At 38.1% G+C, this 13851-nt stretch overlaps 1 protein-coding gene across 1 annotated transcript in view; it reads left to right on the top strand.

Annotated features, from left to right (window-relative positions):
* The window catches only part of LOC121317085 (acyl-CoA:lysophosphatidylglycerol acyltransferase 1-like), a 79807-nt gene that overhangs the window by 35190 nt on the left and 30766 nt on the right, over positions 1-13851 (top strand). Inside the window, exons 3-4 of the mRNA XM_041252678.1 lie at positions 3103-3198; positions 4077-4350. Coding sequence (XP_041108612.1) covers positions 3103-3198; positions 4077-4350 — 370 coding nt within the window. The remainder of the gene's footprint in view (positions 1-3102; positions 3199-4076; positions 4351-13851) is intronic.

The following is a 13851-nucleotide window of genomic DNA, read 5'->3' as shown; positions in this document are numbered from 1 at the left end:
GGGATGGCCTGATCTAAGCAGAGTCTTGGTGGTGCCATACACCTTCCTCATCTTAATAATCATCTTGACTGTGGGCCAAGGGATATTCAAGGCCTTTGATATTTTTTTGTATCCATCTCCTGATCTTTGCCTTTCAACAATTTTGTCCCAGAGGTCTTTTGAAAGCGCTTTTGTGCTCATGGTTTAGTCTTTGCTTTGAAATGCACTACCCACCAGAGGGAACCTACAGGAACTGCTGAATTAATCCTGAAAGCATGTGAATCACTACATTTGAACATAGGTGGAGGCCACTTAACCTGGTGTGTGATTTTGAAGGTGATTGGTTACCCCTGAGCTAATTTAGGATTGCTATTGCAAGGGGGGGTGAACACTTATCCAACCAAGCTATTTCAGTTTTTGTTTTTAATTAATTTTCTAGAAATTTCTAAAACATTTTTTTCACTTGGAAGTTGCGGGGTAGGAAGTGTAGATAAATGAAAAAAAAAACTATTTTAATGCATTTTAGTTCCAGGCTATAAGGCAACAAAAGGTGAACATTTTGAATGGGGGTGTAGACTTTTTATAGGCACTGTATATACAGGCACCTCCAAAATTATTGGCATTTGATAAAGATGGGCAAAAAAAGGCTGTATAAACTAAACAACACAGGTAATGAGCTATATTTTATGCTAAAAAATATGGGAAAACTATATTCTTTTATACTAATACAGTTGCTCAGAGAAAACATTTATTTTCAACAAGTAATAATATTTTTTCTCAAAGATGGGTGTCAAAATTATTGGCACCCCTAAAGAGTCTTATAAATAAAATCAAACAAAATTAAGTCTGCGGTAACATTCTACTTTTTTAAGTACATCTCAGTTTTAAGGAACTGTATTGTGGCCTTCCATGGCTTCCTTTTTCACTGGGGTATAAAAATGAGGTAACACGCTTGTAAAATCCATTTGTTATCCGTCACCATGGGGAAAGGCAAAGAACTCACAAGTAAAGAGGCAAATGGTTGTTGACCTTCATGAATCAGGCAATGGGTGCAAAAAAACTAAATATACCACCTACCACTATTAGGGCAATAATTAAGAAGTTCAAAACCAGTGAAACAGTGGTAAATCTGCCTGGTAGAGGACTCAAGTCCATCTTGCCCCCACGGTGAGGAAGATGGTTCGGGAGGCTAAGAAAAATCCAAGGGCCACATTTGGAGAATTACTGAACTTGGTTGCATCTTGGGGTCATCAAGTCTCCCAATCTACAATTAGACGCCACTTCCATGCCAATAGCCTAATTGGAAAGGTTGCCAGAAGAAAGCCTTTATTGAGAGCAACCAACAAATGTAAGCGCCTGGAGTTTGCTAAATGGCATTGGCCCTTGGATTGGAACCGGGTGCTTTGGTCAGATGAGATGAAAATAGAGGTCTTTTAAAATAAAATAAATTCAATATTCAAACAAAAAAAACACTGCTCACAGAGCGAAATAAAATATTCAACAAAAACAAATCTCCAACACAAAATAAACAAAAGCCAGGTCAGGCTGGGCAGTCGCCTTCACTGATCCTATACTGTGTTTAGTTTCGTTTTCTGTCTCTCCTCTTTCGCTGTCCCGTTCCTCCTCTGAACACCCACCCCGAAGTGCAGAGAGCTGCAGGTTTTTGTACAGGCCTCCATTTTTATACAGGTCTTCTGCACAGGTTTTTTAATTACTGGCAGAGGACGAGCCTGCCAACCTTGCCTCTGCCAGAACACATTTAAACAAACAAAACAACACACACGGCGGTACGCCGTCATATATACAAATACAACAATAAATACAAAAACAATAACCACGGCTTTCGCTGTCATAAATACAATAAATAAATCATAATACACAAAAACAATAACACAAGGGACACAGGGGTGGAGAGGGAGACCCCGTTCTCAAAATAAATAACTGTACAGGGCTCTTCACCCTGTTACTGGCACATATATAAATATATATCAGTTTCTCATGAAGTCATACTGTATATTTTTGTTTTTCAAACCGCCTACTTTTATTGTCCTCTTCGTATCAATTGCCCAATTCTATGTTGCTGATAGTGGGGAGTGGTTCAGAAAGAGTAAGAGGTTTTGATTGACTCACTTAGTACCGTAGGTCCACAACGTGCCCAATGTGGAAGTGCATACCACATCATATGAATGATCTTGTAATGCCTGTGATCTAAAGAGTGAGGTCAAGGGAATTTTGCACTGTTTGCAGAGGCTAATTATAGATTTTATCATCCAGTCTCAGTATTATACATGTGAGCCCTCTTTGTTGATCACGTGTTCAGTTCTGTTTCATGCCTATTACCAGAATTATTAGAAAAGGGTAATTACTGTACAGTCTGAGACGATGGTGCATAGGACAGTATTCATTAAGCATTTAGCTATAATAAATTTAGCTACTCTGGTATTAAAACTAAAATAATTCTAAACAGTAATAAGTATGTTGAGTCCACCCTAAAAGAAACATATAAATAATGTCCATTCGTTATTAATTGCTAAAAAAAAAAAAAATAATAAATTTTGTAAATGAGACGGTAGAATGTGCTGTCTGCAGCTAGCAAGCATGTCAGGGTGTGTGTTATTTGTGGGGGAATTGGTTCTGTACAAATCTAAATGTTCAGACTGTCAAGTTGCCTGTCATATATACGCAATTCCCTGTTCATAATGTATTGGGCTGAACACCCATGCTTTTGAGTACAAACTATAGTCATATGTAGTTTATCTGCTAATTGTAGTATAACTGTGTGTTAAATGTCTCAATATGTTTGTTTTGGCAGTTGCACAAGAAGTGTACACTGCAAGGTTAAATTGTTATTTGTTAAATGGAGTAATGGTGCCCAGCTTCTTGTTGGTGTGGTGTTGTCTCTACAGGTTTTTGAACATCTCTTTAAAAAACATGCCCCCCCAAAATAATTCAGTAACCTTATCTTGCAATGGCACTTTCAATTGCTAAATGATTTGTGAATTTCGTTTAAACTCTTATGCAACACTTGTTTCTGTTATACAGAAGGTAATGAACCGTTTAAAGATGTTTTAGTTTTATGGAACTTCCATGTACTGAATCATTTTGGTCTTTTTTTTCTGTTAGGTTGTCCGCAAGATGATGTGGTTAATGGATCACGTATTCAAATACACAAATTTTGGCCTTGTATCTTTAATTCACGGGGATTTCTTTATCAGACAGGTAAGGCTTCTTCTGTCATCTTAGTTTAGCTGGATTCCCTGCCCTGAAATCAGTGTAGGTGGCTGGGTTTAAAAAAAAAAGGACGAAGGGTTAGTTTCCCTGGTTAAGTGAGCAGCAGAGACAAGGACAGCTGAGGGTCTGTTCTCTTCAAGCAATGCATTCCTGACTTGCTGTCTTCGCATACACTGCATTCCTCGCCGGCTCTCCTCACATGACCTGTATTCATAGAGCTGAATTCTGCCATCTACTTGCATCACAGCTCTTTCCTTCTGTTAGTCACAACAGAGTGAATAATTAAGCAGTTTTATTGTATCTTTTTTTAAAAAAATTTTATAAAGATTTCAGTATAAGTATTTTTACTGCTAGTGTCCCACTTACTTTATTTATTTATTCATTCATTCACAGTAGACTCACACTAATTTGAACCAGTTGGGATTGATCAAATTATTGATTTGTTCAGAGAGCTGATTGTAAACCTTTTTGAGATAGTACGGTTCAGATTAATACTCAGTTCAGATTAATATATGAAAAATATTTGCAGTCCAAGGGTGTCTCATGGACTATACAGTAGGTAGATTACAATTGTCATAAATAATTACAATAAGTCTATAAGATAGTTAAACACTAAATTGCATTGAATTTCTTAATTATTTAATTAAAATCATCTATACTAAGCAGATTGTTCTTTTGGAACCCCTTATTTATGGTGAAAAACAAACATTGCCAATATTCCTTTAAACTAATCTCCAACAAAGATTTTTAGACTATCCAAATATATATATATATATGGACACATAATTTTTAGCTAAGCATTCCCAAAATATTATGTCTCACTATGGAGTTTCAAGCTCTCTGCTTTTCTTTCATTTTCTTTGCAGGGAAAAGCACACCGTGACAAACAGCTATTCTTGTTAAAAGATCATTTAGACAAGTATTACCATAGCCGGGACCGAAAGTGGATAGTTCTCTTCCCCGAAGGGGGCTTTCTGAGAAAACGGAGGGAAACTAGCCAGTCTTTCTCAAAGAAGTATAACCTGCCATTCCTGAAGCACGTTACCCTGCCCAGGATGGGCGCCACGGAGGTCATCCTGAAATCACTTGGCCCCCAGCAGGAGAATGGAAGCCTGGCAGCAGGAGACGCTACAAGTTCAGGTACTTGATACGTGGAGTTTGCTCTATGTAAATATTTAATTTAATAAATAAGCAGAACATTTTAGAAAAATGTTGGTTCGATCATTTTAACACTAGCACTTGGTGTTGCTACATTGCTCCTTAGATTTGTTTTCTGTTGTGTAATCACCTTCTCCCCTGGGAAACAGATTATTTGTTTGACTGGGAACTGCAGCATTAAAGCAGAGTTGTGCCTGGTCAAAATATTGATAGAAAACAAGTGCAAACGAAGGAATGCTTTGTGTTGTGTTATTAACACACTTTTATTCCATCTGTGTTCATACCTTAGGTGGTTAGTTCGTTAGCCAGGAATTTGAAGGTAGTTATTGCCAGATTTATTTTTTTTTTAAAACATGTAGCGGGTAAATATTTTGTCTTTGGTGGTTTGGCTATTTTTTATCATGCATGTTTTTGTTTTTTTTTTCCTGTTCCTTTCAATTATAATACAGTACATTCAGAAGTTGCCAGCACACACCCGCCCACCCCTCCACCTCTCCTCTTTTCTCATATGATCACACTTCGTGAGCATTCAGCAAATCTGGTTCGAGAAAAGGGTCAACTTTTTTTTATCAGGATTGGTTAATATGGATATTCTTACACAGGATTGACACCAGATGTATTTGAGTGGGATTCTTGTTTATTATGAAATAAGACTAAATACATAATATTTTTTGTCACCAGTAAAAAAGAATTATATTTTTTTTAACCTAGAATCTCCTGAAAATTGTATTTAGCGTGCGCTGTCATCGTGAAGAATTCATAGAGAAAAGAAGTGTCACCAGCCATTTAGTGAAGTTAAAACGGGTTGGAGCAAGATTTTGGACAACGTTTACAAAGTCGATGTAAAATTGTAAAACAGACTTTTTTGGTTTTAAACGTTAATGATAAATATTCGAAATGGGGAAGTGGTTTAAATTTGGAAAAATACAGACCAAGTGGGGGATCTGCGATCCATTTATTCAGCGCCTGTTAGGTGTGTCAGGTCCAGTTTATTTTCACACGCGCTGTTTATTTTACACGTGCTGTCTAAAATTTTAAAGTAAAGCAGGTTTAAAACGCACTGAATCACAACCAAGCCCCACCCCTTGTTTGCTGTTTTTTTCACATACCTCTTTATAGACGTGCATACTGATAAATCCTCTCCTGATCACTTGTTTTATCACCAAACTCCTCAGTAATGCCATCCAAGTCATTATTTAGTCACATCTTAAAAAGCTCTGCAAATGTCCGTGATATTCTTTGAGCACTGGATGCAGAAGCAGCTATCTCCTTTGTTTATCTCTGTGGTGCATGGTGCATCAGATACGCCCTTTTTTTCAGCCATTGAAAGGTTTTCTTAACTTTTTCCGGAGACTTTTTTGATGATGTCGGACCTGGTATAAGCATAAAAGTCGATTTCACCCATTCTCTGCTTGAATTGAAAAATAAAGATCTTAAAAAACGGTAAATTCTTTCTAAAATAAACGTTGATATTAAATAAATACAAATTGAATAGTAGCAAGCCTAAATATAAACTAGTAGCTATGGTGATGGTCAGCCCTAGCGCAGTCCTTATTTGTTTTAGAATTGTAAATATGATTTGGTGTAAATAGGTTTGTGACTGTAGTCCTGTGTGAATTATTATTTTACTATCTTCTTTCTTGTCAGATTTGAGGGGAACATCTACAAATTTACCCCCATGGTATATCTTTGAATCCAGTAATATTACAGAACATGCATACTCATATTTAGGTTGAGTCAACCTTGGTTAGATAAGGACCAAGCCTCTCAATGTGTGATCAGCTTTACTATTTGACTGTTAATTGGGCTAATTAGTTGTTGTTGTTGTTGTTGTTGTTGTTGTTGTTGTTGTTGCTATTATTATTATTGGATCATTTCCTGGCTGTAGGTTTGATTGGCACTCTACTTCTGTTTAGATTGACCTGCTACCACCAAGCACACACAAAAATGATCAGCCAACAATCTTTGTGATTAAAATTGTATTTATTTATTTATTTAACAGAGAGCTTTGTCTTTTGAATGCATCAACCCTTGAATGAAAATGAACTAAAAAAAACTAAGTGATCAATTGAAAATACTTAGCCTGTTTTATTAAAGGCACTGACAGTCAATAAAACCTGTTTTTGGCACACAGCTAGCTTGAAATTCTAGTTGCAATGTGCCCTTCACAGAAATGATTGTTTCTTGTGCAAGCTGTGAAAGTTGAAATGGTAAAAGACCATACCAAAGCTTTGTCATTGGGTTGATCTCATCAAAACTTAACTGAAATAGTGGCATATAATAAGCATGTGTTCTCATCTCGTCTTTTCGGAAAAATATAAGCTGAATGATTTGTCTTTTCAGCACTCCAGTCTGCTTAGTAGGGTTAACCAGTTTCTTCTATGTGTCATTGTTCCATAGCACACATTATTATGGTAAATGTACTTGCCTTAACTAATATGCCTTGTATATAATGTGTTATCTCTACATCAGTACTAGCCCGCAGGTGTTTTACACACTAATTTAGCCATTTGGTTGGTAGAGTTAATCATTAGCTAGTATAAAGGACAATTCACAGAACCGGCAAAATGGAGGTGTTATGTATTTTCTACTGCAAATGTGCAGAGTTGCTCTTTGATCAGTTTGGCTGCAATAACTTTATTAACAACCCTGATAAAGTATCACCTACCCGGGGCTGGCACAGTACTCTCAAGGAATTGAAATACACCAAGCTGTGGTGAACGAAGCATCTGAATTCCTGTCTGTTATGCTAAATGTGCAGCTATAACCAGACTCCTCCTCAAAACATATATCATATATATATATATATATATATATATGTGTGTGTGTGTGTGTGTGTGTGTGTGTGTGTGTGTGTGTGTATATATATATATATATATATATATATACACACACACACACACACATATGTATATACACACATATCAATATATATATATATACACACACACACACACACACACACACACACACACACACACACAGAGTACCTATAGTAAGTATTCACCCCCCTTTGACATTTTCACAGTTTGTTGTGTTACAACCTGAAATCTTGATGCATTTAAATAGGATTTTTGTTTTCCTTTGATTTACACAACCTACTTAACACTTTGAAGAGGCAAGAGAATTTTTATTGTGAAACAACAGTTAATGAAAAATAAAAAAACTGCCCCCTGAGTCAATACTTGGTAGAACCACCTTTGGCAGCAATTACAGCTGTGAGCCTTTTGGTTAAGTTATTACCAGGTTTGCACATCTGGCATATCACATTCTTCTTGGCAAAATTGTTCAAGCTCTGTCAAGTTGGATGGGGATCGTTGGTGGACAGCAATCTTCAAGCCTTGCCACAGATTCTCAATCGGGTTCAAATCCAGGCTTTGACTGGGCCACTCTAGGACATTCACTTTCTTGTTTTTAAGCCACTCCAATGTTGCTTTGGCGTGTGCTTGGGGTCATGGTCCTGCTGAAAGGTGAATCTCTGTCCCAGTCTTCAGTATTTTGCAGACTGAAGCAGATTTTCCTCAAGGATTTGCTTGTATTTATCTCCATCCATCCATACTTTGACAAGTTTCCAAGTCCCTGCCATTGAAAAGCATCCCCATAGCACGATGCTGCCACCACCATGCTTCACAGTAGGGATGGTGTTACCTGGGTGATGTACTGTGTTTGGTTTGTGCCAGACATAATGCTTTGCATTTAGGCCAAATAGTTCATGTCTCCCACATGCCTTTTTGCAAATTCCAAGCGGGATTTTACATGGGCTTTTTTCAGAAATGGCTTCCTTCTTGCCACTCTTCCATACAGGCCAGATTTGTGGAGTACCTCAGCTATTGTTGACACATGGACAATTTCTCCCATCTCAGCCATGGAACGTTGTAGGTCTTTCAGAGTTGTCATTGGCCTCTTGGTGTCTTCTCTGACGAGAGAGAGAGAGAGAGAGAGAGAGAGAGAGAGAGAGAGAGAGAGAGAGAGAGAGAGAGAGAGAGAGAGAGAGAGAGAGAGAGAGAGAGAGAGAGAGAGAGAGAGAGAGAGAGAGAGAGAGAGAGAGAGAGAGAGAGAGAGAGAGAGATACTGGCCCGAGGGAAGATTATTGTTACCGACAGGGGGTTATAATGTCTGAAGTTGCGGGAGGTAACATAGTCTTCCCGAGGAGCATTTAATTTTCCACTATGGCTGAATCTGCAGTACATATTCAATACAGAAATAAGTCAAGAAAATAGGTGAGGCAAGGTTGGATAGTAAATACGACTTTATTTATTTTGTTTAAATATAGCCAGCTTACGTAAATAAATATTGACTATATATTTTGTTTGTGTAAATAAAAGTGCAAATAAAATTAAATACAAAACACAGTGGGGGGAAAAAACAGCTAAGAAAATAAGTTGCCAAACAATCAGCCAATCAGTGCACCCACTAGAAGGGAGGTCCAACTACAGGAACCATCTTTACTGACCCACCCTCTGTGTACGTTGGTGATATTTAAAATCCCCCGAACTAGTTAAGGAACAAGGATGACCCTGGTTGCACACACATTGGTTGCAGTCTTGTTGACTCACCAAAGGGTTTTTGAGTTTTGTTTCCTGCACCAGTGTTCCTAGCTCGTCAACCCCGAGGTTGTGACAGCAGCTCCCTTTATTAGCGAGGCGCTCCACTGGGACTCAGCCAGCGGCTGGTCAGGGATACACAGCTGGCCAATCTCCAGATGCCATTGCCTGTAAACAAACACAGTAACGGTATGTTGTCCCAGTTCTAGGATAATATTTACAAAAACAGGACATTTAAAAAACAATAGCAAATATTTAACAGGATTTATTTTATTTCGTTTTTGTCGAAATACTTTGGATAATTGTTATCCTTACTGGGAGTGTTAGTATTTAAATATCGAAAGAAAGGTCTCTCCACTTTCACATCCACCAAACTACATCTCCCATTATTTAAGCACTTCTCTGGTGTAAATCTGCAGCTTAGCCTGTTATTTACTACTGGCTTTTTGTTTTTTTTAAATAATGATTATCTTGAGATTAAGCTGCCTTGGAAGGTGAGTGCATTAACACATGTACTGTAGCCTTGATGGCTTCTAGAAGATTCTTGCCTAGAAGATTCTAAACGGCATTTAAGATTATTGGATTTGACATTTCAAAATCCCTCTTCTTTCCTGCTTGCATTGCTTATCACTAGGGCTAGGAGTTTGTCATGGAAAATCTGGACGGAAATCGCGGAGCAGTCATGGTCAGTGCGTTCAAAATCATTGAGAAAATGACACAGCAGGAGAATAGACATGAAGATAAAAAAATAAATAAAAGAACTGTCTTTAATGAAAGCATATTTCGGCATTGGTGTGCACAGGTTCAGCAAAGAAGGAAGAGACAAGCAAATTAAATTTCAATGTGTTGCTTTTTTATTTGCTCTGCAATGGTGACTATCTAACAGTAGCATTTATAAGCACTGAACTGAGCAGAGAATAAAGACGCAAACAGAGGAAAGGGTAAGAGACGGCAAGCGTAACACACTGGGGGCGAGAAATACACACGAGGATAACACAAAGAGGTTGTGGGACAGAGAAGAGACATGTACATTAAATTAAGTGCTATTGTACAACAATTAAACAACAAGTGGAACAATCATTTCAATTAAAAAGAGGAAACGGATGCTGGCAGTTAGTATAGTACACACAGACAAACACTGAATTTATGAACTGTTAACATAACTTTCAAGAAGTATTTAATCGAAGAGTTTAGTTTGACTCACAGTTTTTTTTTTCTTCTCCAAAAAAAAAAAAACAAGACATCAAAGCATGAAGTTGGAGCTAGTTCAGATATGTAATTATTTATTTGAATTAATAAACGATAAATGCATTTTTTTTAAATGTGAAATTTAATGTTAACGAGGAACACTATTCAATAAAATCACAAACAGATTGAATATAATGTACTAACATCCCTGCAAGTCACGCACATCAGCAAAAATCACGGACACTATCAAGTCTCGGAATCCGTGACACCCATAACCACCGTGACTAAATCCCAGCCCTGCCTGTCACCCATCCTTAAATCAATCAAAATGTTCAAATGGAAAAATTAACCCAAAGTGAATGTGTAACCATGAACAACTGATCAATAGGAGAGACTCAATAGTTGTACAGTTACATCACAGTGGTTAAAGATAAAGAAAGCCAATTAGGAATTGCTTTAGGAACAGTTCCCACTTTGCCATGTTTACATCACATTTTCTATTTTTTATTGCGTGTATTTAGTAAACGACCTGTACACTACAAAATAATTTCTCTAGGGACCTGTGGCAAAGTGTGTAAGTGCGTGCAGGTGAAGGTAATACAGCAGTGCAGAAGAAACAGACAGACAACGATATCCAGGTCCAAGGGGGTTTATTGATTGCAATTGTCCAGAACCTGACGGCAAACAACTGTAAACAATAATGATGTAAAGTGATACAACGGCATGTATCATTTTATTTGTAATCCTCGGGTTTGACCCGTAACCAAAAGTCCCGTTCTTTTTACACTTGCATGTAACACAAAACACATACACAGTTCCTTTAGTGAGGGAATTTAGTGCTCGTGGTGTGAAATGCAATTCTTTGTGACGACAAGGCAAGTGCTGGTGTCCGGGTTTGATGCTGGCCTTCGGCTACAACTCCAGATTGTGTTAGAAGTCTTAAATAACAAACAAACTGTTTTTACTAGACAAACAAGGACAACACTCTCGTTTTTATCACAGGGTTCTCCTTCTAGGTTGTTCTAACACAGGGCTTCTCAAACTCTGTCCTGGGGACCCCCTGTGGCTGCTGGTTTTCGTTCCAACCGAACTCTCAATTACTTAATTAGACCCTTAATTGAACTGATAATTTGCTTAATTATACCTTTTTACTTGTTTTCAGCTCTTAAACAGTTGCAGTTCTAGTTACTTATAAAATGTTATAGCTAACTTGAAATATGCAACAGTTGAAGAGCTGAAAACAAGTAAAATGATCTAATTAAGCAAATTATCAGTTCAATTAAGGGTGTAAATATAAATTGGTAAATGTTTAATCTATAACAAAAGACAACCCAGCAAAATGGCATTTAATATCTGTTATCAATTTTAGTAAAAAAACAACCTTGTAGTAATTATTGCACTGATTCATTTAAGTCAATGGTAGAACAATGTAAAGTGTCTGCAGAAGGAAAATGTGCCAGCCATTATGCCACATGCAGTCGTGAACTGGTACGATTTTATTTCAGTGCTAGTTAACATGTCTGATGCAAGTATATTTCCCATTTTAAACTGTATAAATATAATGCTTAATATATTTTTCAATTTTCATAACCTTAATTACCTGATTTGTTTTCCTTATTATTGTTTGCTATTTATTTCTAAGTTTTCTGCTTTTTGTATCACAAAGATACAACATTTAGATATAAAAGCCCCCCACTGCTCTCTGTTTCAAAGCAAAGATCTAACTTGGTGTCCTCCACTAGTCCCACTGTTTCTGTAAAGCAGAATTGCACAGCATGTGCAACGATCTATATGGAATGTGACTTTCCTTTGCCAGCAGCCATAAAGGAGGGTCCAACAAGAAACCAGCAGTAATATCGTTAACCATTTTGTAAAAATGTTGTTTTATCAATGTCTTTATGTACTTTAGTTTTTAGTTCAGTCCTGATGCTCTTCTGTGTTTCAGTATAATTTAACAAGAGTAAATGTTTATGTCTATTTAAATATTTGTCACTAAAAAACACATTCTGCCCATTGCTCTTTCACCTTTAGTTTCAATGCTTATTTTTTCTTTTACTAGAAGCACAGACAGGATAATGCTTAATAAGTGTCCAAACAGGTGCCAAATGCCATCAGTAAAGGGATTGACAATGCAAATTAGCTATCGTGTACACCAGTCATTATTCAAGTATCACAGCATTCACTCTTTAAACATTGTACAGCTTCATTTGTGTCCTCAAAATAGATACACCTGTCTAATTTACACATTCTGCCCTTTGACAAAGTGCCCGCCCCTGTGTATATTATCTGTTATGTTGCGTGTGGTGTGTTAAATGTTGGTGTATAGTCATTGGTACACGGAATATAAATGGGTCTGCGTAACACGAGTGTTTAAAATGTATATTTGTATTTAGGCACGAGGATTGCATAGCATTTCACGTGCAGGTAAAATGTAATAATATGTGAGCACGGGGAATTGCACTTTATTAATTCACGTGCAGTTGTACCGAGACTCCAATTGAATGATTGATTAGAAATCGAGTCTTGATACAGCTGCATAAAAACAGCATGTTTTCACCCACTTGCGGTTGGGTGTTCGGTGAGTGGCGAACGGGATAGGAGACGGAGGTAGAAATAATAACAAGTAATCGTTAGATAGAAGCTCACCTTGTTTGTTTGTTTGTCCATTGTTTGTTTTGTTTAGTCCGTTTTGTTTGTCTATTTATTTTGGTGAATGTGCCGTGTCCTGTTTTTGTATTGTTCCAACCGTTTATTTTCTGTCTGTTCTGTTTATTAATTAAATGCTGAACGAAGCCATTTTCTTTCGAAATCAGGTCAGCTAGGGACACCACCTCGAAGGGTAATGGTTGCCATTCTCTTTCAGGGAACCAGGGTTTTGGTAATTATCTAACGTTCCCTTTCAATGGAATGACAACCATTACAGAATGGGAAGCTGTACCAAAGCTGTTGTGGCTCCACATTACCGACAGTACAGCCTCACGATGATAGCCACAGAGCCCACATGATGCCTAAGGGCCTACCGCCTGCAACACCCTAGAGGCCCTAGAGGGTCTCGCTTGGTTTGCAACATCAAGGCGGTAAAAACGTGCAAATGTCTGACTACCTGTCCATGTAGCAGCATTGCATAGTTTATCTAAGGAGGCGCCATGAAGGAAAGCCCACGAAGTTGCCTGGCCCCTGGTAGAATGGGCCGTAATGTCCCCCGGTAAGGGGGAGTCCGTTTGTTCATACGCTAAGCGTGTAGCATCTGCCACCCAATGCGCTAGATGTTGTTTCAATAGGGCCTGACCTCTAGAGCGGGACCCATAGCAGACAAACAGCTGGTTGGACTGTCTCCAGGACGCTGTTCTATCTAGGTAACAGCGCAGAGCCCGAACTGGGCATAGTATATGCTGTCTACGGTCCTCTTCTGACTCGTGCTGAGAGGTCTGAAAGTTTCCAAAACCACTGGTTGGTTAATATGGAATGGAGATACCACCTTTGGCAAAAAGGCTGGATTTGTTCTTAATGTTACCCGTGAGTCATTTCCAGTGAAAGCCATACATGTTTCATCGATGGACAGCGCATGAAGCTCACCTGCTCGTCTGGCAGATGTAATGGCTATTAAAAACGCCACCTTCAAGGTAACAGGGTGCAGTTCTGCTGACACCATGGGCTCGAATGGGGGACCCATAAGGACTCGCAGTACCGGTTCTGGATCCCACCTGGGGACCATAATTTTAATGAGAGGATGAAGCCTCCAAGCCGAAGC

This window comes from Polyodon spathula, chromosome 6 (assembly GCF_017654505.1).
Source record: "Polyodon spathula isolate WHYD16114869_AA chromosome 6, ASM1765450v1, whole genome shotgun sequence".
In the NCBI taxonomy this organism is placed as follows: Eukaryota; Metazoa; Chordata; class Actinopteri; order Acipenseriformes; family Polyodontidae; genus Polyodon; species Polyodon spathula.
The sequence above is the reverse complement of the archived record's forward strand: the minus strand, read 5'-3'. Positions and strand labels throughout refer to the sequence as shown.